The sequence below is a fragment of the Triticum aestivum genome, chromosome 6D (genome assembly GCF_018294505.1).
Source record: "Triticum aestivum cultivar Chinese Spring chromosome 6D, IWGSC CS RefSeq v2.1, whole genome shotgun sequence".
NCBI lineage: Eukaryota > Viridiplantae > Streptophyta > Magnoliopsida > Poales > Poaceae > Triticum > Triticum aestivum.
Window position 1 is genome coordinate 48,664,145 of NC_057811.1, and position 22,011 is coordinate 48,686,155.

The window sequence follows — 22,011 nt, forward strand, 5'->3', positions numbered from 1 at the left end:
CGTACGGCGAGTAGAAAGTGGCGGTGACAGCGGACGAGAGGGAGGAAATGTGGATGGATAGGGTTTCAATGCCGGCGGTCGGCTTAAATATCCGTCCTAGGGCACTATGCGACCCGTCGAAGCGGCGCCACGCGACGACGGAGAGAACAAGCTTCGTACCGCTGGTTTCCAAGTGCTTTCATATGGGACCCGGCCGTCCGACATGGCAGACGCGCCCAAACGACCTCATATCCGCCCTACATTTGGGTTGGATATAAGGGATGCTAGTCAACCCGGGTGTTTGAGACCGCTGAAGGCACCCGTCTTGCTCGGTTTTTCGGTCCGCTCAGACGTATGATGGGGTTTGGGGTGCCCGGTTGTAGATGCTCTTGCCAACTCATTGAAGCCTTTCCCACCATCGCCAGCACCAGGTACGCAGCTGCGTTTGAACATATAGGAACATCTTCCAAATCCCAGGTCAAACTGATGCTGTTCAACATTCAGCAGTCAGAACTAAGCGAACTGAGCTTCTAAATACTGAGCTCGGAACCAGCAGGTAGAAATTCAGCAAAACACACACAAAATGAGCTTATAAATACTGAGCTCGGAACCAGCAGGTAGAAATTCAGCAAAAACACACACAAAATGCGACGTCAAAATCTCACCATGCTGATGCAACAAGAAGATATATAGTAAAACCCAAGCAAGATCAGTTGATAGTTAAGCTCACGACAACATGCTTGCCTCACAAGGCAAATTAAGCGAACCACAAGGTACTAGTTAATCGAAGCAGGCCAATGCACCTTCATGCCAGTCGATGAATGTCTACGGAAATTAGCAAATCAAGCGACGGATTCCTACATGTTCACTTCAGAGCTGAAGAGTGTGCATGCTACATATGGGTTCAATCTCAGCGCCGAGCATAAAGGTGGAATAAACTACACTTGACAACCCATTTCTGCATCTCAGCCAACAGAATGTAACTGTAGATTCCTGCAGAGCAAGTAATATCATCAGTCAACAATCAGGAAATGCTGTTGGAGTTGCTCTCATAATTTTCAATGACAGAAAAAGAAAATATGAGCTACAGAATTGTGGAAACTGTCAAAAAACTCCAAAGTTGAAGCATCTCGGCATTATTAGACAGAACTAACATTTATAACATTATGAGTTTTTGGCTACATTTGGTCTGCGTAGAGGCTCAAATTCCTGGTTTCTAGCTCATAGGCATAGCCGTCTGGTTACTAACATATCAAATTTCATCAAATTCCTGCAGTACAAGCCTTCTTTTTACCATACAAGAAACTTCTTTCGATCCAAATGACTTCTTTTTTACACTATACAGTATCAATCAATACTTTCACCACTATTTCAATGATAACATGCTAGTAAAAAAAGGCATTATTGATAAAAGGCAGTTTTTTGGTGAATCTAGTCATTTTATTTTGATCATGTGTTTCTTATGAAGTACTCACAATACTCGAAGTATTAATTATTAAACATCAGTAGTGGCCAAAATTGAAAACAAAATACTCCACACAAAGCGTACTACCTATAGTGGTATAGTTTAAAGCTGCCAAATTATAATACTAGTAGCTAATGGCCAGTTACATGTTTACGCAAGTTTGGCAGACACCAAGTGACATGCTGAGAAAATGTTTAACGAAACAGACTAAAACTAGAATGGTCATCGATAAAACTCCTCTATAAGCAGCAACATGAAATGGCAATTCTATAAGTCCATATAAGAAAAGGTTGAAACCAGATGCTCCGGTATTGTTGGTATAAATCACTTGTGTAAACCGGACAACATTCAAATCAAACTAGGACATGACAGAATTATGGCCTCAGAAACAGAAGTTAAAGGTAATGCAGCAACGAGTAAAAACAAGCAGAAATATCTTGCAGAAGCACAGCAGAGGGTTAGTAGTTCATTTGCTACTACCTGCATGAAAGAATTCTAATCTCTGTGCAGGCATAGTTGTAGAGAAAATCTTAAGAGCCCTCTCTTGCAATTTGGTACTTGAGAAATTGAACATATAAACCCAGCTATGTTACCCGCCATTCTAGCGCCCCTGAGTGATTTTCACCGCGTGAGCCGTTCGATCTTGTTACTCTCGTACGATTTTTGCTGCTGGCGATCGCTGGACCGTCAATTCTTTTGCACCTTTGTGCTCGTTTCAGAGGTGGATGACTGATGGGCCTCGTTAAGTGTGGGTCCAGAGAATGATGTGAATTTACTCTGGTTTTACGTAGCTGAATTATGGGATGTGCGGGCCGCGCGGTGAAAACCTAATCCCCAATCCCAGCCCGTCCTCGAGCCCCACATTCCCTCCCCTCCCCTTTAGCTTCGTCGCCGCCGCCTCTCCCTGCCCTCCGGCCTCCACCACCACCACGCCCCTTGCTTCCCCTTCGCTTTTATCCTCCTCTCGATCCGGCGCTGGCACACACAGTGGTTATGGATGGGCCGCTGGTTGCCTTCATGGGAGAGTGCGGCGTTGAGGTTTTCAGCATGGGTGTGGAGGAGCGGGAAGAGGTGAGGAGGATGACAACGTGGGAAAAAAGCAGCCAGATCGAAGCTCTCGTTGCCGCTCGCGTTGCCATGGAGTGGAGGGTCGCCGTTGGCCGCATCACAGACAAGCGAGGACGAGGACAACGCCTGGATTTGGCGATGGCATCATAAGAGGCCTGGGCCTCCTCCACGGACAAGCCCGCTTGGCGGCGGCGATCTGATCACCAGTTCAAGGTGAGGCACCTCCTCTAGCCACATCCAGTTTCTCCCTGAGTTTATTTTAAAATAATGAGTTCTTGTTATGGATTTGAATTTTTTCTTTGTAGTACTCTGTCGGCTGTGGCTGGAACACCTGACATCACTGCCATCAAAATGCCATTGCCAAATGCCTCTGAAATTAATTATAAGCAAGAGTGGTATGGCTTGCACAATGTGGCATTTTAGCCGATAAAAGTCATTCGTGTTTTAGACACAAAAGAAAAAGATTGAGGCTGAAGCACCAACCACAAGCGGTGCCACAAAAATATGGACAGGGGAACACTCGAGCGCGTGCCGCGCCCAACTAAAGCAGAGCGGCAAAAGAGAGAAACAAACTTGAGGGCAAAATCCATTAACTACTGTATATACCGGAATCATCACAAACGGTCAGCACAATATTATATATACTGTTTTCCCCTAAGGAAGAACTTGTTCATATCTGTAGCAGCAGCTAACACGGAGTGGTTAATGGAGAAGAGTAGCTTCGCCACTAATAATTGATTTTTCAGAAGAATGAAGAGAAGCTAAACTTTCAGTGAATGCGTGTTAACACTTTCAGTTTTCTGAAGAAAAGCTTCAGGCTTCTGCAGTTTTCATTCTTCACGGCGCAGAGGTTACAGAGGTATTGAAATATGATGCTTATATGAAATGTTTGGGGGTTTATAGTTAGCACTGCTGGTTTAGGATTTGCATAGTTGAGATTTTTAGCTAATTGCTCTGCTGTTTGGTAGAGGGGAGGGCCGCCTGAGAGTATAAATAATATTATGCTTATACTTGTGATGTGATGCTTTTTGGATGATGATAGTAACATGAGTGTGATCTTATTTGCAGGTCAGATGATGTGTGCAAGGAAGGAAAGATGCAGACAAGCAACGCCGAAGACGTCTTCAAAGCGCTTGATGAGATTGAGTTCCCAGAGTTGGTAGAGCCCCTGAGGACTGCATTGGATGGTCTGTGCTGTTGTCTACTTGTCTCCTCAATTCTTTTAAAGTCTGATGTTCTTTAAGTTTAGATGTTGCATGAATAAATAATCTATGTGGCAATGCAAGTGAATGGTGCAGTGGCTCAATGCTTTAGATTGTTGGTGAGAATCTGGGAGCATACATAAATAGATGTTGTTAACAACAATGGAATTTATAAAATGGGAGTATAAATAAATAGAAGTTGTTAAATCAATTGATTTTTAGTGATTCTCTATCTCTATGTCCTTATGTACGAGGGATTGCATGAATTTGGGATTCCTTTGTATGTAGTGGGTAGCTTTTGTATTTAGAAAAAATCGTTATAGAAATATATTCAGCTTTATTCAATTGCACTTAGCCCTTCCTGCAATCTTCAGAAGCAAAAAGGCAGCCTGGAGCAAAACAGAGGAAACTAGATAAAGAGCCAATGCTGCAGAGCGAAATGATCGAGCAAACGAAGCCAACGCGGACGACAATTAACTGCTCTAACCTTGTGGTAGGTTGAATCTGAGTCACATTAATGGGTGAACTTTCTCGTAATTCTTTTTCCTGAAACTATAAGACATGGCTGAAGATGACATTTTGGTAATTTTGTATGCTGAACCATGATGCTAGGCTGAATAATTTACCATCTTTTGTTCGCATGAGCTCACATTTTGGTAGTTGCAAAACCTAAACCACGATGCTTTCTTGCCGCTGTTGTAGTCTCTAATTAATGGAATTGTGAGAGACTGTAGTTAATTTAAGTTTCTTCTGTTTCTTTAAAACAGGCGTTGATAGCTGCATAAGTTTAACCATGATGCTTTATTTTTTTAGGGAAAACCATAATGCTTTCTTGCTGCTGCTGTAGTCTCTATGGGATTCTGAGACAATTTCGTTAAGCTAATCTCATCGGTTTGCACTCTCAAAAATCACAGGAGCCACAGAAAAAAGTAGGGTACTATTAGAAATTGGCCGTGTGATTTTCATATTCAGAGAATAGCACATGTGTTGATTAAACTGAAAACGTATGTTGATGCATGGAAAATGTATATGGTGTGTTTCATTTCTGCTCATCGTGATCTAACCAAACTGACCCCATGGATTTGAGATTGCCGTGCCTACCAGGTTTGGACATGTTCTTATTTGTACTACTACTAAATCACAAACTAAACTGTATAAATAAAATAGCCCCCTCCCCCCTTCCAACAACTTATTTTATTTTTTAGAGTGAGCAACGACATGTTAGCATACTCTGTTTGTTGTGAGCAGTACGTCAGTTTAGATTGACGTATACTCTTTGGTGCCGTGCCTATCAGGTTTGGACATGTTCTTATTTGCACTAAATCACAAAACTAAACTGTATAAATAAAATAGCCCCCCCTCCTTTCCAACAACTTATTTTATTTTTAGAGTGAGCAGTAACGTGTTATCATACTCTGTTTCTTGTGAGCAGTACGTCAGTTTAGATTGACGTATACTCTTTGGTATATAGCATTTTTTGCGTACCTCTTGCCTATTTCACATAGAATAGATGATTTGCTTTGGCGAGGGATTAGATAAGGCCTATGAGTCCTAGGTAAGCGTGATGAGCATGTCCTGCACTTCTATTTACTATTAAGCACCAACTGAATTTCTGATAATGGCGTTTCAAGAATGACACAATCAATCCAACTGTTACCTTTGGGGTGCTTTTTGGATGGACTAATCTGAAGATGTTGGCTAGCTTGCACCGCCATCATATAATCTAGAAGCAAGGGCAAGGATTATATAGGGAAAATAAAGGTAGAATGCTCCCAGTATATTTTACTTTTTGGCAAAGTTTTGGTGCTTGCGCAAGAAAGTAACACCATCATTGTAGGCTCATTTTATTTTATCTTAGTTCATGCACTAATGCATAAATCTTTTGGTATTGCCCTTATTATTTAGTCTAGAGCTATGCAATGACAACCATGGCTTTAGTGTTCAGGTGAGTACCATTTATAGAGTGAAGAACCCTTGGCATCTTATCTAAATTTTTTGATCCTAGATATTATGTATACCCAGTTAAGTACCTTATACCAGTACCTTAATTAGCCTCTTCTGACTATTGATTGTTTGAACTGTTGTAGTAGGACTAAGACTTTCAATGTTATTAGGCTTGTGGACATGTTTTTATTTTAGATTGTACAGTATTGGGTTCTTTTGGCTTCTGGTTGCTGCTGCACAAAAAGTACACTAAACTCAGATGATGCATGAAAAAAACTGCAGACCTAACATAGTTTTTGTATTCTGATTTTTTTGTGATGCCCTTATGTTAAAATGCTTATTTGTTCTCCAAGTAGGCCAACGACGGCTGCTAGCAATGATACATACATATCAACAATTCCAAGGAAGTGCATATGTCAGGATGCATAGCATAATATATATGTTCATTGGAAAATACTCTTCAGCATCTGAAACATCTAAAGGCGATCACTCAACTACGTATTATATACAATATACCCCGCTCGATGGTTGGAGCAGTCCCAGCCACTAATTAGTACTCCAACGTTGCATCACTCATCTAAGTATCAACACTACTCTTGAGACTTGCCTATTAACATAGTAGTGCTAGGTCCTCGTTGTTCGTTCTTACTCTCTGTTTTACGAGTCTTTGGGTTCTCTTTATTCACATTTCGTTTTCTATTTACATGATCACTCTGTATTAATTCGGTATCTTGGTTTATCTTTGTTTAGTCTCCACCCTCTTTCTCCCATACTCCCTCTGTCCGAAAAAGCTTGTCCCTTAAATGAATGTATCTAGCATCAAATTAGTGCTAGATACATCCATTTGAGAGACAAGCTTGGGACAAACTTTTTCGGACAGAGGGAGTACCTCTTTTTTCATTTGTATGTCTAAGGTAAGAATGAGAGGCTAGATAAACAAACAGGAAAATGCTCACTTCATTCAGGGGATGCATTCCGTCATTGTCCATCAATAAGTTCAACTCTGACGATGGTTCACTGATGTGGGCCGATGCACCACATCAGCAACGTCAATGGTCTGACAGGCCATTTTCCAACTGGGCCTGTTGTAAATGACGAAACCATGAGGATGTAATTAGTAATGTTGCTCCTGGTATAGTTATTTAGTGAAGTTATAAGCTTCTCCTTTTGGAGTTTACTTCTACGAGTGATCAGTCCCTGCATCTTGTTCTATTTTTCAGAAAACGAAGATGTACTTTGCCATGCCACTACTCTCAGCAAAATAGTAGATCATGGTGCCCCTTGTGCTACAGTGGAATTGAATCACAAAATTTTTACAGATTCATCAAACACCGAAGGAGGTTAGTTTTTACCTGAGCAGCAACGGCGACCGCTGTGGGCTTGCTGGAGCCTCCCTTGCCGTGGAAAGTAACTAGCTTCAGGGAGTGCCAGGCTGCCACACAGCCAGAACAAATGCCACCTTCGGCAGGGAGCGACAACAACAACTATGAGGATTTGGCTCGCCGATACGAGTGACAGCGGCACCATCTGCCGATTCCGCAACTTCAAGCTATAGCGGGAGCTGCCGGACCACCGAGATGCAGTTGGAGCTGCCGGACCACCGAGATGCAGTTGGAGCTGCTGCGCCTCCGAGCTGCAGTTGGAGCGCAGCGCCTCTGAGCTGCAGCCGGAGCCACTCGCTCGCCAAGCTGCAGTGTGATCCGCCGCGAAGATGGAGCCCAGCGTGAGCCGCCTCTAGTAGGTGCTTTCTCGAGTACAGTGGGGAGAGGAAGAGGATGAACTGGTCGATGGAAAAGGACAACAATCCACCACATGGTTATCTCTGGCATTATATGTCGTATGTGCAACCCGTGTGTATAGGTGTCCAGACTCTAGAGTGTGTGGCTCTTTGTCACAATGGCACGGTTGTAATATTATCTTTGATGCTACCTTGTACTTGTAATTGGTATAATCTGTATTGTTTCGTCAGATTTATTCCCACTTATCTTAATATAAAAGCATCTACAACCACAAGTATCAAAATCCTTTCCCAAACATGCGGATGTGTCCAGATGTGTTTGCAGATAGTGAACAAACAAAAAATTGTTTCCGCAATCGGATATCCCATTTGCAAATCATCAAATTCATACGATTACACGTAACATAAAACTAATCTAAATTTCCACCGGTGACCGTCCTTAATGTTTCGGCAGTGTCCATGTCCGACGGTTGGTTGTGCCCCTCGGAGTGGAAGTGCGGTAAACGGCGAGGTAGAGTAGGACATGGGACACACAACAGCTCACAGGACTTGAGGCGCTGACATATCCCATGAACTACTCTTGTCAAAGCGTGGAGTCTGCCTGTTGCCGATGGACGTGAGATCGACGACGGATCCGTCGTGGTGTCCCGCGCCCGCTGCCTCGCATGATGGGCACGCAGCGCCATATTTGCATCGGATGTGAGGCATATGTGCACCTCGGGCCATGAAGAACAGCAGCTATGAAGACTTGCCTCGAAGAAATCGTTCTAAACATCCCATGATACATTTGTCTAATGTAGCTCTGCCTATCTACATGCCTTGCTCATAACATTGTAAATGATAGTTCGTAAGCCTTTTAGAAAACATGTACCATCAGCAACCATCTATCTATCATCAATCAGTACTTATTTCCATATGTTTTCTTATGTGTCTACATATTTTGATGCACATTCTTTCAATAATTGACTTGCTCTCGGCCTTTGCGCCATGGGCGCAACAGGTCATCTAGTGACAGTAAAAGACAAAGCAGGACACTTTTAAGAACCATTCAGATACCTCAACAGGTTAACATATATGCAGAAGATATGCTTACCCACTCAACCAGTACATCACTTATGACATATAACTGGTCAATCATCTTATGTACTGTGCGAAAGATCAGCTCCATCATGTCCACCACCGACGTCAGTTTCTGCAAGCATAAGAAGTCAAACAACCTATAACATGCCATGTAGTTCAAATAAAACAGAAATCAATTTCAAAACAACATTAGGAATACATTAAAAAAACATATCTGCTGTCAACATTAATGAATATTAAAAAAAGGTATAAACTGATTACTACCATTAGCTGCTCAGAAGAGACATAATTTTTAAGCTCGTTCCATGCCATATTGGAAAAAAAACATAAAAATACACAACAGTGGTGATCAAGACTATTCAGATTTAGATTAATATTTGCATAAATTTAGCCAGAAAAAGATCACACTAATAAATCCTAGAAACAAAAGTGATCTAGACTATTCAGATTTAGATTATCTTGAAACAAATTCAGCCCAATAAAAGGATATTAACTCAACGTATTAGTTTTCCCTAGTACAAATGGACTTGCTACTGGCTCGTAGCAGGACTCTCCTAAAAGGGGTAAAAGGAACAATTATCTAGTACTCCCTCTGTTCCATAACAACTTTGTACTAAATCAGCGACAACTAATATGGAGCGGAGAGAGTAAATTTCAAGCAAATTCGTCATTATGGATTTAAGACTAGTAGCGAGATAACCAGAGATACTAATATTGAATGAAAGAAATAGAACTATCTTTTAGCTTCCAACGCACCTACTGGAGCTACCTGTTTGATATTTCAGTTGGTTCAAACTAGTTTTCATGTAGTTGTCTTCAACTTCCAACTGTTATATTATCTTATTTTGAGGAAAAACAGCAGCTACCTTATACAACTTTTGTGATGAGGCACAAACTAGCAAGATGCTAATGCGAGAGTGTTGGTGCCCAATCTTTTGCGGTGCTCGACAAAGCAACAGTGAACTACAGTGGCATGCTGGCAGCAGACACTTCAGATCAAGCAATATGCAAGAAACTGAAGCCGAAACTGGCACCCAGATTGATTAGATCAATGTTCACACTAGCAACTCCCAGATACCCTCTCAGGAACGTAACAAGCAACGGATTTGGTGGCACCCGACCATTGTGGTGTTTTCTACTTTTCAACTCGATATTCGACTTCTTAGATGTGGCCAAAGCCTGAACTTGATATAGGCCTTACGCACACCCTGCCAACTTGTTCTCAAAGCCTTGTCCATGTAACAACATCAGAGACCTACCAGAAATCAAAATCCCCAAACGGACGCTCATCAAAAAACAAGATGGACATAACTTAATCAATCAATGATTTGGGAAGTTTGATCATCTAGATCCTTCAATAACCAACTAAGACTCATCGAACAAAAAAAGGTTATTCAGCAACGTTGGTCACCTAGATCCTGCAGCAAGCAACTAGGACTCATCAAACAAAAAAAAAGGTGATCCAGCCGCTGTCTGCCCTGGCACGGAACATGTTCGAACAAAAAGAAAAGAAAAACAGCTAGGACTCTCCAACTACAATGACACAATCCGAATGACACTTCTACCAGGATCTATAGGCAAGGTGCCTGGAAGGTAGGATCCACCTCTTCTGCAGGTAGAACTATACTCTTGATTGGAATTGTACCTACCAAAAAAGCTAAAGACTCGTTTCTCTTTCAGTTCGAGTATCAGTAAACATGCTATTTATCACTGGTTTCAGAACAATAGAACGTTGGTAACTGTCACAAGCGAACATCCTGACTTGATTAGTAGCAAGGCATGTCTAGCTGCATCATGTTGCAGATATCAAAATGAAGCAACAGCGAAATTTAGTTAAACTATCACAGATTCTTTCCAATCAAGTACTCCCTCCGTTCCAAAATAGATGACCCAACTTTGTAAAGTTGGGTCATCTATTTTGGAACGGAGGGAGTAGTTATTATGGATTATTACTTTTTTGCCAATCAAAAGCGAGTACCAGCCTAGCAGGTGTCCATTTTTTTTTTCTAGAACACGCACCAAATATAAAATCAAGTAGTTATTATCGATTTAAGACCATAAACAACACCAGCAGAGATAATAATACTGAATGAAAGAAATATAGCTAAGCCTAATTAAGCTTCCAAATGTACATTTTGAGCTACCTAGCTTGTTCAAACTGAATGAAAGAAATATAGGTGGTTTCTCATGTAGTCGACTTCCAAGTTCGAACTGTTGTGCATCACATCAGTCAAAAAAATGGGACTGCAGCTATGCACAAACACAGTTAACGATATGTTAATATCACTTAGTTCAGTTATTCTACAAAAAATTGCCAATTTTGCTAATCATTGTTCATTTTCTCAAACACAGGTAATGATTGTTTATTGTATGGATATTCTCATATTCATATGATAGGAACTGCCAGGTTACAGAACATAAAGTAAATTAGATACCACTATATTAGATTTTCTGGATCATAATCATTACATTAAAAACCACCACGCAAGCATCAGAACATAACACTGGAGGTCATGAAGCAGCAAAATAAACAAATGGCATGACATTACTTAAAATTGTCGGCTTAACACAAAATGATGTGAACATAACTTCATCAGCCACTTATCGAAACACAACTTGGTTTTGTTTTAACCGCAACTTAAGACACGGTACTACCTGCAGCAGTGTAGAGTGTAGACACTTTCGAACGCATGATATTGAGAAAACGTATTAGTTTTGAAAAGCTTCTTGAACTTCAACGACTCAAGATGGATCAAGACAAGGCTGGTAATTGTCCACAGCAACAACAAACTATTGTCTTCTGCAAGCCCTAATATTGCACATTTATCCGCTGGTTTCAGGGAAAGTATCTTCTCCAAATCAATAGTCCTTCCAAGCACCCATGGAGCAACACCATCACAATTGGACTTCCTCTTCCATAACTGGGTCTTGTAGTTTGTGCATCACCTCCCGAGGAGACCAAGCCCACCACCCTCTGTGCGCATAAGATTCAAGCCGTTGACCTCCTCTGGGAGCCGTATCACAGCTAGCCTCTGCTTCTCCAAATCAAACTCGAGAATGCCTTTGAAATTCCCAGTAAGCAACCAGTGAAGGGAATATCCAGCCAGCACAGCATCATCCGCAAAAACGAGGGTGGGAGTACTGATTACATCAGCCTGGACTGCCCGGTATGGAAGGGGTGTTGAGATGGGATCTCCCCATAAGCCGGTCTTCGACGAGTAAACACAGGCGATCGCTCGTGTATGTTGATGGACATCACCGTATGCCATTACCAAGACCACCTAGAAGTGTTGGACGTCTCCCGCAGCGCGAAACACCGCCCCGTTGATCCGAGTCTTCCCCGGGCTTGGCACAACCGCAGGGGGAATGGCGATGTAGTGCTGGCCGGCGGTGATTGGGTCGCACACCAGGATCTAAAGACGCGCAGGAATGTAGATGAGCACGAGGCCATGGCGGCATCCAAGGGGCACAAAACAGTCGTCGTCGTTGTCGCGCTGCAAGGAGAAGCGGACGGGAGGGACACGGTTGGGGGCCTCCAGAGTAGATGAGAAGGAGAGGTGCCTGTCGAAGAACCCGAGGAGAGGAGGGTTGCGGCGGTGGCGGAGGAGGAAGCGGCGGGAGAATCCGGTGTCAGAGATGAGACAGCGCCAGTGCTTGCAGACGAGGGAGGCGTGCGGGAGGGAGGAGGGCTGCGGGGGGAAGGTCGTCGTCGTCCAGCGGGGACACCGCCGGCGAGAGGCGGAGGCGGGCCGTCATCTCACCCTCCTCACTCATTGATGCGGTGGCGGAGGCTGGAGTGAAAGTGAAGTACTACAGCGCAGACCGTAGAGCGACGATGAAGAAGATATGGATCGAGAGCCCAAATAGTTAGGGTTAGGTGTCATGGGCTGGACGATTCAAAGCCCACGCTGGGTGCTAAAGAAAAACAATGCTTACTTTTTATGCAAGCTAATGTACAGGGAGCCCAGAAAATAGTTTCAGCGTTGGAATTATATTGCAGAGCCTCAGGGCAAAAAATAAATTTAGACAAGTCATCAGTTTATTTAAGCAAGGGGTGTCCAAATGAGTGGAGTGAACAAGTTAAGCAAGTACTGGATGTAAGTATCTGGGTTTGCCAACAGAGGTTAGGAAATCCAAAAATGGAGTGTGTGTGTTTTTATTTGTTTGCATGTTTTTTTATCTCTTATAACGCTCTACAGGAATAAAATTCTAGTTTAAAAGCATAAACCGGACCTTCCCCTTTCAAGGCTATAGAGGAGTATATTTTTTACTCCACGCGTCGGGCACCCATCTCCGCACAGCCCCTTCCTCTCCCCCACACCACATCCTCTCCGCTGATGCTCAAATCCACCCCCTGCACCACTTCCTCTCTGTTGTTGCCCAGATCCACCCCCACCTCCGACAATGCTTCCAATCGGCCAACGCCGCCCCAAAAATGGTGGGATCGAACATTTGCAGGTCGTCGTGGCTGATTTGAAGCGTGGATCTACGCCGCCGAATCAAAGACACTGACACCGACGTCCGATGCTGCCTGGACTCTGAACAGTCGGTGGAGCTCACGGCGGGCGTGGCGGTAGCACCCTATGGCTGCAAAGCGAAGCTCAACTTCCCCCCTTGGCACACGCGCCAAATCTAACCGCTCATCCAAATCGCCCCCCAAGTGGTCTCCGGCCACCAGGTACAAGAGAACCTGGAGGCGTTCGAGCAGCTTGAGGCAGCGCGCGCAGACGAAGAGTACATGGTTGACCTCCGGCGGATACATCCGAAGCTCGTCGCCGAGGAGCGCCAACGGCTCGAGCTGTACCAGAAGGTGCTTGACGATGCCAAGGAAGTTTTGAAGTTTTAAGGCAGTTTTGTTAGAGTCGACCCAACAGGCTACCACAAGACACGGTACACATGCAGAAGAAAGAAAAAGGCCCAAGGCCTATCTACTAAAGAAACATAACGCTTCAGCCTTCTTCTTCCTGGAGACAGATCGAAGCTCGTTCATGGCGCCTCCAGCGAGCGGTTGCCACCGATCTGGTAGAAGTGCACACATACCTGGGCGGGGCCCCTTGCTTTGGGGGGCCCGGGGCGGCCACCCCTCTCGCCCCCCCTCCGAGCCGGCCTTGCTCGAATCGCTGGAGCGTACCCTGACACGCCACAGCGCACGCATCACGACCCTCAAGGATGGCGACGTGAACACATCCTTCTTCCATCGCCAATGCACCTACGGCAAGCAGAAGAACCGGATAAACACCCTGACTGTTGATGGTGTCGTGCTCACCAACCCAGACGACATGGTCGTGGCGGCCTTCGCGCACTTCGACTCTCTTCTTGTGGCCGATCTACCCCACGATTGCGCCCTTGACCTACAACACCTCATCGAGCCTGCCAACCTCGGCGACCTTGATGCCCCTTTCACCGAAGACGAGATTTGGCAAGCGGTGAAGCGCTTGCCGATGCGCAAGGCGCCCGGTCCAGATGGTTTCACCGCGGAGTTCCTGCGCTCCTGCTGGCCTGTCGTCAAGCACGACCTCATCTGCGTCTTCCAACAGCTCTATGCACTTCGGGGACGTGGATTCAGCCGCCTGATCAGGCGCTGCTAACGCTGATCTCAAAGCGCGCCGACATGGGCAGCCTGGGTGACTATAGGCCCATTAGTCTAATCCACCTCGTCGCCAAGATCTTCGCAAAGGTGTTGTCCCTACGCCTTGCGCCCAAACTGAATGACCTGGTCAGCCCCATCCAGTACGCCTTCATCCCTCGGCACAACCTCCGTGACAATTTCACGCTCGTGCGGCAATCGGCGCGGCTACTTCACCATCTAGGCGCCCCGCGCATCCCCCTGAAGCTTGACCTAGAACGGGCCTTCGACTCCGTGCCATGGCCGTTCCTCTTCGAGGCCCTGCCCCACTGTGGGTTCAGCGATCGCTTCCTCGGCTGGATTGCTATACTCCTGTCATCCACAAGCACCAGGATTCTCCTGAATGGGGCACCAGGACCGGCGATCTGGCATCACTGGGGGCTCCGCTAAGGACAGCCCGTATCATCCCAGCTCTTCGTGCTTGCTGTCGACACACTGGGACACCTCTTTCACCGTGTCGCCGAGCTCAACGTCCTGCAGCAGCTGCACCCTGGCCACGCGATCCCGATCATCTCACTGTACGCGGATGACGTCATCCTCTTCTGCCACCCCTCGGTTGGCGACACACTCGCTGTTAGAGAGATCCTGCAGTTTTTTGGCCCTGCATCGGGCCTACGGGTTAATTTCCAGAAGAGCACCGCCACTGCGATCCAATGCGATGGGGAGGTCATCGGCCTGGCCGTCGCGACCCTGGATGCCCGCTTGCGAAAGTCCACATCACCTACCTGGGAATCCCTCTCACCCTTCGACGCCCGACCGCCGCCCAGCTCCAACCCCTCGTCGACAAAACTGCCGGGAAGCTGCCCACCTGGAAAGCACACCTCATGAACAAAGTCGGACGTCTTGCCTTTGTTAAAGATGTGCTAAGCACGATCCCCATCCACCAGCTCCTAGTGCTTGCGCCCCCAAAGAAAATCATCAAGCTCCTGGAGAAAATTCAACAAGGATTCATATGGGCTGGCCGCCCAGAAGCACACGGTGGCAACCGCCACGTTAATTGGCGACGGGTCTGCCGCCCCATCCGCCTTGGCGGCCTCGGTATACATGACTTGGAGCACACAGGCCAGGCCTTGCACACCAGATGGCTATGGCTAGCCCGCACCAACGACAACAGAGTTTGGACTGGCCTTGACCTACAGTTCACAAGCGAGGAACGCGCCTTCGCATCTGCCACCATGATCCTTGGCAATGGCCAGCGCTTGCTGTTTTGGGAAAACCGCTGGCTCAATGGGCGCCCCATCTCGGAAATCGCGCCCCAAATGTACGCCACTATCCCCAAGCACCGCCGCAAAAACAGAACGGTAGCGGACGGCCTACAGGCGCACCGATGGGCTTCGGACATCCAGGGCATCCTTGGCATTCAAGAGATTGGTCAATACTTGCTAACCTGGCGAGTGATCGAGCCCATCACCCTATTGTCTGAGCCAGACCGCTTGCAATGGAAGTCGAACGCGGCAGGAACATACACAGCGCAGTCTGCCTACCTTTCCAAGGTTCGACCCACTGTCCCGCATGGAAGCTCACATGGAAGGGCTGGGCCCCCGCACGTGAAGTTCTTTCAATGGCTCTCGCTAACCTGGGACGCTGCTGGACAGCCAATCGCCTTGCTCGCCATGGATTGCCGCACCCTCCCCACTACCCACTCTGCAATCAAGCGCCCGAATCGATCCATCACCTGATCCTGGCATGCTCCTTCTCCAAGCAGGCATGGCACGAAATTCTTTCTTGGCTGCGCTTGACATGCAACGCGCCTGACGGCGAGGACTCTTTCTCCGGATGGTGGCGCACGACGCGGCAGATCACGCCCAATCTCTCTCTCTTCAATATAATGAAACGCAAGTATTTTGCGTTTTCTCAAAAAAAATGTAGTGCAGTAGCACACCTTCAACTTAGTACTCCCTCCATCCCAAAATTCTTGTCTTAGATTTGTCTAGATACGGATGTATCTAACACTAAAATGTAACTAGATACATCCATATTTAGACAAATCTAAGACAAGAATATTGGGACGGAGGGAGTATTAGTTTTTGGCTACATTTGGTCTGTGTAGAGGCTCATGGAGTAAGATAGCATAGATGTCTGGTTTCTAGCTCATGGCATGCTTTTTACTCCCTACGTTTCTAAATATAAGTCCTTTTAGAGATTTCAATGCGGACTACACACGGATGTATATAGACGTACTTTAGAGTGTAGATTCACTCATTTTGCTCCGTATGTAGTCCGTGTTGGAATCTCTAAAAAGACTTATATTTAGGAACAAAGGGAGTAGAAATGAATGAACTAGCTAGTCACTAACAAATTGAATTTCATCAACTTCTTGCAATACAAGGCTCAAGCAATGGGTCAGGCGTCTTCTTACTATACCAGAAACTTCTTTTGGTCCAAAATGTCTTTCATATTACTCTCTACAGTATCAAGCAATACTTTCACCACTATTTTAATGGTAACATGCTAGTAAAAATAAAAAATGGCATTATTGAGAAAGGCAGTTTTTATAGTGAATCTAGTAATTTTATTTTGATCATGTGTTTTGCTGAAGTATTAAACATCAATAGTGGCCAAAACTGAAAAAAATATTTACTCCACACAAAGCATACTACCTATAGTTTGGAGCTGCCAAATTATAATAGTGGCTAATAGCCAATTACATATTTACGCAAGTTTGGCAGACACCAAATGACATGCTGGGAAAATGTTTAACAAAACAACCTAAAACTAGAATAGTCATCCATAAAACTCTTCTATAAGCAGCAGTATAAGATTTAACGAAGGTATACTCTTCAAATATTGCGACAATCGTAGTTCAGTAGGTATCACAATGATCCAAAATAAGCAGCAACATGAAATGGCAATTCTATAAGTCCATATAAAAAAGAATTTCGAAACCAAATGCTCAGGTATTGTTAGTTATAAATCACTTGTGTAGACAGGACAACATTCAAACCAAACTAGGACATGATGGAACTATGGCCACAGAAAACAGAAGTTAAAGGTAATGCAGCAACGAGTAAAAGTAAAGCAGAAATATATCGCAGAAGCACAGAAGAGGGTTGGTAGTTCATTTGCTACTGCCTGCATGAAATCATTCTAATCTCTGAGCAGGCACAACGGTCCTGTATCACCAATCACCGGAAGGGCTCACTACCAGCAGGAACTTTGGGGGTGGGGGGGGGGGGGGGGGGGGGGGGTACCCATTGCTGAAAGCTCCCACACAAGGTGGGGTCTGGGGAAGGGAATTTCTAGACAGCCTTACCCTTGCATAGTAATTCCGCAAGGAGGCTGGTTCAAACCCAGGACTCCAGGCCACAGGTGGAGAGACTACCACTGCGCCAGGCCCGCCCTTCAGCACAACCAGCAGGAATATGGGGAGTATGGAGAAAAGATTCAAGATTTAGTCTGGCATCAAAGCATGATCGGAGGTGGGCTATAGCTAAGCAAAGAGTTGTAGAGAAAATCTGAAGAATCCTCTCTTGCAATTTGGTACTTGAGAAATGACAACAAAAGCCAAAGCAGTACATTTTTTAAGAACGGTTCAGATAACACAACATACATGCAGAACAGCAGAACATATGCTTACCTGCTCAACCGGTATATCACATAGCATATATAACTGGACAGTCATCTTATGTCTTGTGCAAAAGATCAGCTCCATCATGTCCACCACCAATGTCTGTTTCTGCAAGCAATAGTCAAACAACCAATAACAAGCCAATGAAAAGCCAAATAGATACGAGAGGCATCAAAAAGATGTTTAGATGAACTCACAGCTGTAGTTCCAATAAAAAAGAATCAATTTCGAAACAACATTACAAACATATTACAAAAAAAACATACCCACTGTCAAAGTTAATGAATATTCAAAAAACAGTATAAACTGATTACTATCATAAAAATGAAGATGCCATAGTCTCTTTTTTAAAATGAAGATGCACACTCAGACCATCAGCTGGTCAGAACTCAGAAGAGACATAACTTTTAAGCTCATTCCATGCCATATTGGAAATATATAGATCAAGGCTATTAATATTTAGATTATCTTCAAATAAATTTAGCCTGAAAAAGATCACATAATAAACTCTAGCAAGTTCAGATTTAGATTATCTTCAAATTTAGCCCGAAAAAAGAAATAAACTCAATGTATTAGTTTTCCCTAGTACAAATGGACTTGCTACTCGCTCGTAGCAGGACTCTCCTAAAAGTGGTAAAAGGAACAATTATCTAGTAAATTTCAAGAAAATTCATCATTATGGATTTAAGATTAGGAGCGAGATACGTAGAGATACTAATATTGAATAAAACAAATAGAACTGTCTTTTAGCTTCAAACACACCTAGTGAGCTACCCATTTGATATTTCAGTTGGTTCAAGCTAGTTTTCATGTAGTTGTTTTCAACTTCGAACTGTTGTATTATGTTATCTTCAGGAAAAACATGCAGCTACCTCATACTCCTTCCGTTCCTAAATACTATAAGCCTTTTTGGAGATTCCAATGCAGACTACAAAATGAGTGAATCTACACTCTAAAATGCGTCTATATACATCCGTATGTAGATCGTGTTGAAATCTCTAAAAGGTCTTATATTTAGAAACGGAGGGAGTACTATTTTTGTCATGAGGCACAAACTAGCAAGACGCTAAAGCGAGGGTGTTGGCGCCCAATCTTTCACAGTGCTCGACGAAGCAACAATGAACTATAGTGGTAGCATACACTTCAAATCAAGTAAGATGCAAGAAACTGAATCCAAAACTGGCGCCCAGATTGATTTGATCAATGTTCACACTAGCAACTCTCAGATACCCTCTCAGGAACGTAACTAACAAGCAACGGATATGGTGAGACCCTTCTGCTTTTCAACTCGAAATTCAACTCTCATCTAAAAACAAGCTGGCCATAACCTAACTAATCAATGACCCGGGAACGCTGATCATCTAGATCCTTCAATAACCCATGACTCATCGAACAAAAAAAGGTGGTTCGTCAACGTTGATCACCTAGGTCCTGCAGCAAGCAACTATCACTAATCGGCCAAAAAAAAAGGTGATCCGGCCAGCTGTATGTCCTGGCACGAAACAGGTTCGAACACAAAGAAAAGGAAAACAGCTGGGACTCTCCAACTGCAATGACACAATCGGATGGCACTTCTCCTACCAGGATCTATCGGCAAGGTGCCCAGAAGGTAGGATCCACCTCGTCTGCAGGTAGGACAATAATCTTCATTGAAAGTGTACCAACCAAAAAGGCCAGACTCGTTTCTCTTTCAGTTTCACTACCAGTAAACATGCTATTTATCACTGGTTTCAGAACAACAGAACGTTGGCAATTGTCACAAGTGAACATCCTGACTTGATTAGTAGTTAAGGCATGTATAGCTGCATCATGCTGCAGATATCAAAACACAGCAACAGCGAAATTTAGTTCAGCTATCACTTTTTTTTTTGCCAATCTTGGCGTCCAGTGTTTTTTTTTTCTCGAACATGCACCAAAATTTAAAATCAAGTAGTTATTATGGACTTAAGACCATAAACAATATCAGCAGATGTAGAAAACTAAATGAAAGAAATATAGCTAGGGCTAACTAAGCTTCCAAATGTACCTATTGAACTACCTAGTTGGTTCAAGCTGGTTTTTTATGTAGTTAATTTCCAACTGTTGTGCATCACATCAGTCAAAAAAATGGGGCTGAAACCATGCACAAACAGTACCAGTAGACATTCTTGCATCTATCAATAGGCAGGTAACTATAACACTTAGTTTAAGTTATTCTACAAAAAATTGCTTATCATTGTTTATTTTCTCAAACACAGGTAATGATTGTTTTATTGTATGGATATTCATATGATAGGAACAGGCAGGCTAAAGAACATAAAGTAAATTAGATACCACTAATAGATTTTTTTTCTACTCATAATCGTTACATTAAAAGCTACTCCCTCCGTTCACTATTATAAGATGTTCTAATTTTTTTCTGAATCGGATGTATATAGATGCATTTTAGTGTGTTGTTCACTCATTTCAGTCCGTATATAGTCCATATTGAAAAATCCAAAACAACTTATAATAATGAACAGAGGGAGTACCACACAACCATCAGGACATAAGTACATGACACTGCAGGTCATGAAGCAGCAAAATAAACAAATGGTACAACACTACTTAAAACTGTCGGCTTAACACAAAATGATGTGAACATAATTTCATCAGCCACTTATCGAAACACAACTTAGTTTTGTTCTAACCGTGGCGTAAGACATGGTATTACCTGCAGTGTAGACACTTTCGAATGGATAATAGTGAGAAACTATCATAGTTTCGAAAAGCTTCTTGAACTTTAATGACTCAAGATCGACCACGAAGAGGCCGATAATTGTCCACAGCAACAACACATTATTGTCTTCAGCAAGCGCTAGTATCGCAATGGCCCCTTTCTCCTCTGGTTTCAGGGGAAGTATATTCTCCAGATCAATAGTCCTTCCAAGCACCCATGAAGCAACACCATCACAATTGGCCTTCCTCTTCCATAACTGGATGTTACAGTTTGAGCCTGACATCCCAAGGAAACCAAGCCCACCGCCCTCTGCCCGCATAAGCTTCCAGCAGCTGACCTCGTCTGGCAGCCGTATCGAAGCTAAATCAAACTCAAGAATGCCATTGAAATTCCCAGCAAGCAGCCAGTGAAGGGAAACTCCAGCCAGCACAGCAACATTCATAGAAACGAGGGTAGGAAAACTGATTACATCGGCCTGGACTGCCTGGTATGGAAGGGGTGTTGAGATGGGATCTCCCCATAAGCCAGTCTTCGACGAGTAAACACAGGCGAGCACCCGTCTATGTTGTTCGTCGTCACCGTATGCCACTACCAAGACCACCTAGAAGTGTTGGACGTCTCCAGCAGCGCGAAGCACCGCCCCGTTGACCGGAGTCTTCGACGCACATGCCACAACCGCAGGGGGGATGGCGAGGCGATGCTGGTCGGCGGTGACGGGGTCCCACGCCAGGATCTGGAGGCGCTTCGTAAGGTAGATGAGCACGAGACGATGGCGGCATCCAAGGGACATGAAGTCGCCGTCCCCGTGGTCGAGCTGCAAGGAGAAGCGGCCGGGAGGGATACGGTTGGGGGCCTCCAGAGTAGGTATGAAGGAGATGTTACAGAATATGTCGAAGAACCCGAGGAGAGGAGCGCTGCGGCGGTGGCGGAGGCGGAAGCGGCGGCAGAAGGCGGGGTCGGAGACGAGGCGGCGCCAGCGCTTGCAGACGAGGGAGGCGCGCGGGAGGGACGAGGGCTGCGGGGGAAGGCGGACGAGGATCTCGGAGAGTAGGTCGTCGTCGTCCAGCGGCGCTACCGCCGGCGAGCGGGCGTGGCGGCGGCGGCTGGCCGTCATCTCGCCCTCACTCACTGACGCGGCGGCGGAGGCTGGAGTGAAAGTACGATGAAAGATGTCGATCGAGAGCCCAACACCAGGTTAGGGTTAGGTGTCGTGGGCTGGACACATTAAAGCCCACGGTGGGTGCTAAATAAAATGGTTCTGAACTGCAGTAAAGAGATTTTATTATTATTTTGACGAAAAAGCAGCAGAGTGCTGATTTACGTTGATGTAGAAGGAATGAAAGTATACATTAAAGCCTAAAAATTCATCCAAGGGAAAGAAAACTAGCATGGCACCGGGACCCATACGCTATACACCGGTTCAGGTATGAGATGAAGGCAGTTCAAAAAAGTTTGCCATTAGCGCGAGCCGAGCCAGTCTCCAAGTCCTCGCCTCATCAATGATTTTGGTATGAACCTGCAAGGCCGAGGAAGCATTGTTGTTGAAGATCCTCACATTCCTTTTCTTTCATAGGCACCAAGGCACAAGCAAGTGTGTCGCCATCCATGTACATCACTTGGTCCGAGGCAGGTCTCATTTGTCA

At 44.8% G+C, this 22,011-nt stretch overlaps 1 protein-coding gene and 1 pseudogene across 1 annotated transcript; one reads left to right on the forward strand and one right to left on the reverse strand.

Moving 5' to 3' along the window:
* Nucleotides 1-652: 652 nt before the first annotated feature.
* Nucleotides 653-21,553, reverse strand: LOC123143449 (uncharacterized; annotated as a pseudogene).
* Nucleotides 2,709-13,322, forward strand: LOC123142405 (DNA polymerase epsilon subunit 3-like). Its single transcript, XM_044561335.1, has 4 exons — nt 2,709-3,371; nt 3,581-3,699; nt 4,089-4,207; nt 13,155-13,322. The coding sequence occupies exons 1-4, from the start codon at nt 3,289-3,291 to the stop codon at nt 13,320-13,322; spliced, it is 489 nt and encodes a 162-aa protein (XP_044417270.1). The 5' UTR covers nt 2,709-3,288.
* Nucleotides 21,554-22,011: the final 458 nt, after the last annotated feature.

What these genes read in the sequence shown, in the direction of transcription:
- LOC123142405 (XM_044561335.1), top strand. Translation starts at nt 3,289, where the DNA reads ATGCGTGTTAACACTTTCAGTTTTCTGAAGAAAAGCTTCAGGCTTCTG. An exon ending in ACGGCGCAGAGGTTACAGAG is followed by an intron (nt 3,372 to 3,580) that starts GTATTGAAATAT and finishes TCTTATTTGCAG; the next exon opens with GTCAGATGATGTGTGCAAGG. An exon ending in CCTGAGGACTGCATTGGATG is followed by an intron (nt 3,700 to 4,088) that starts GTCTGTGCTGTT and finishes TGCAATCTTCAG; the next exon opens with AAGCAAAAAGGCAGCCTGGA.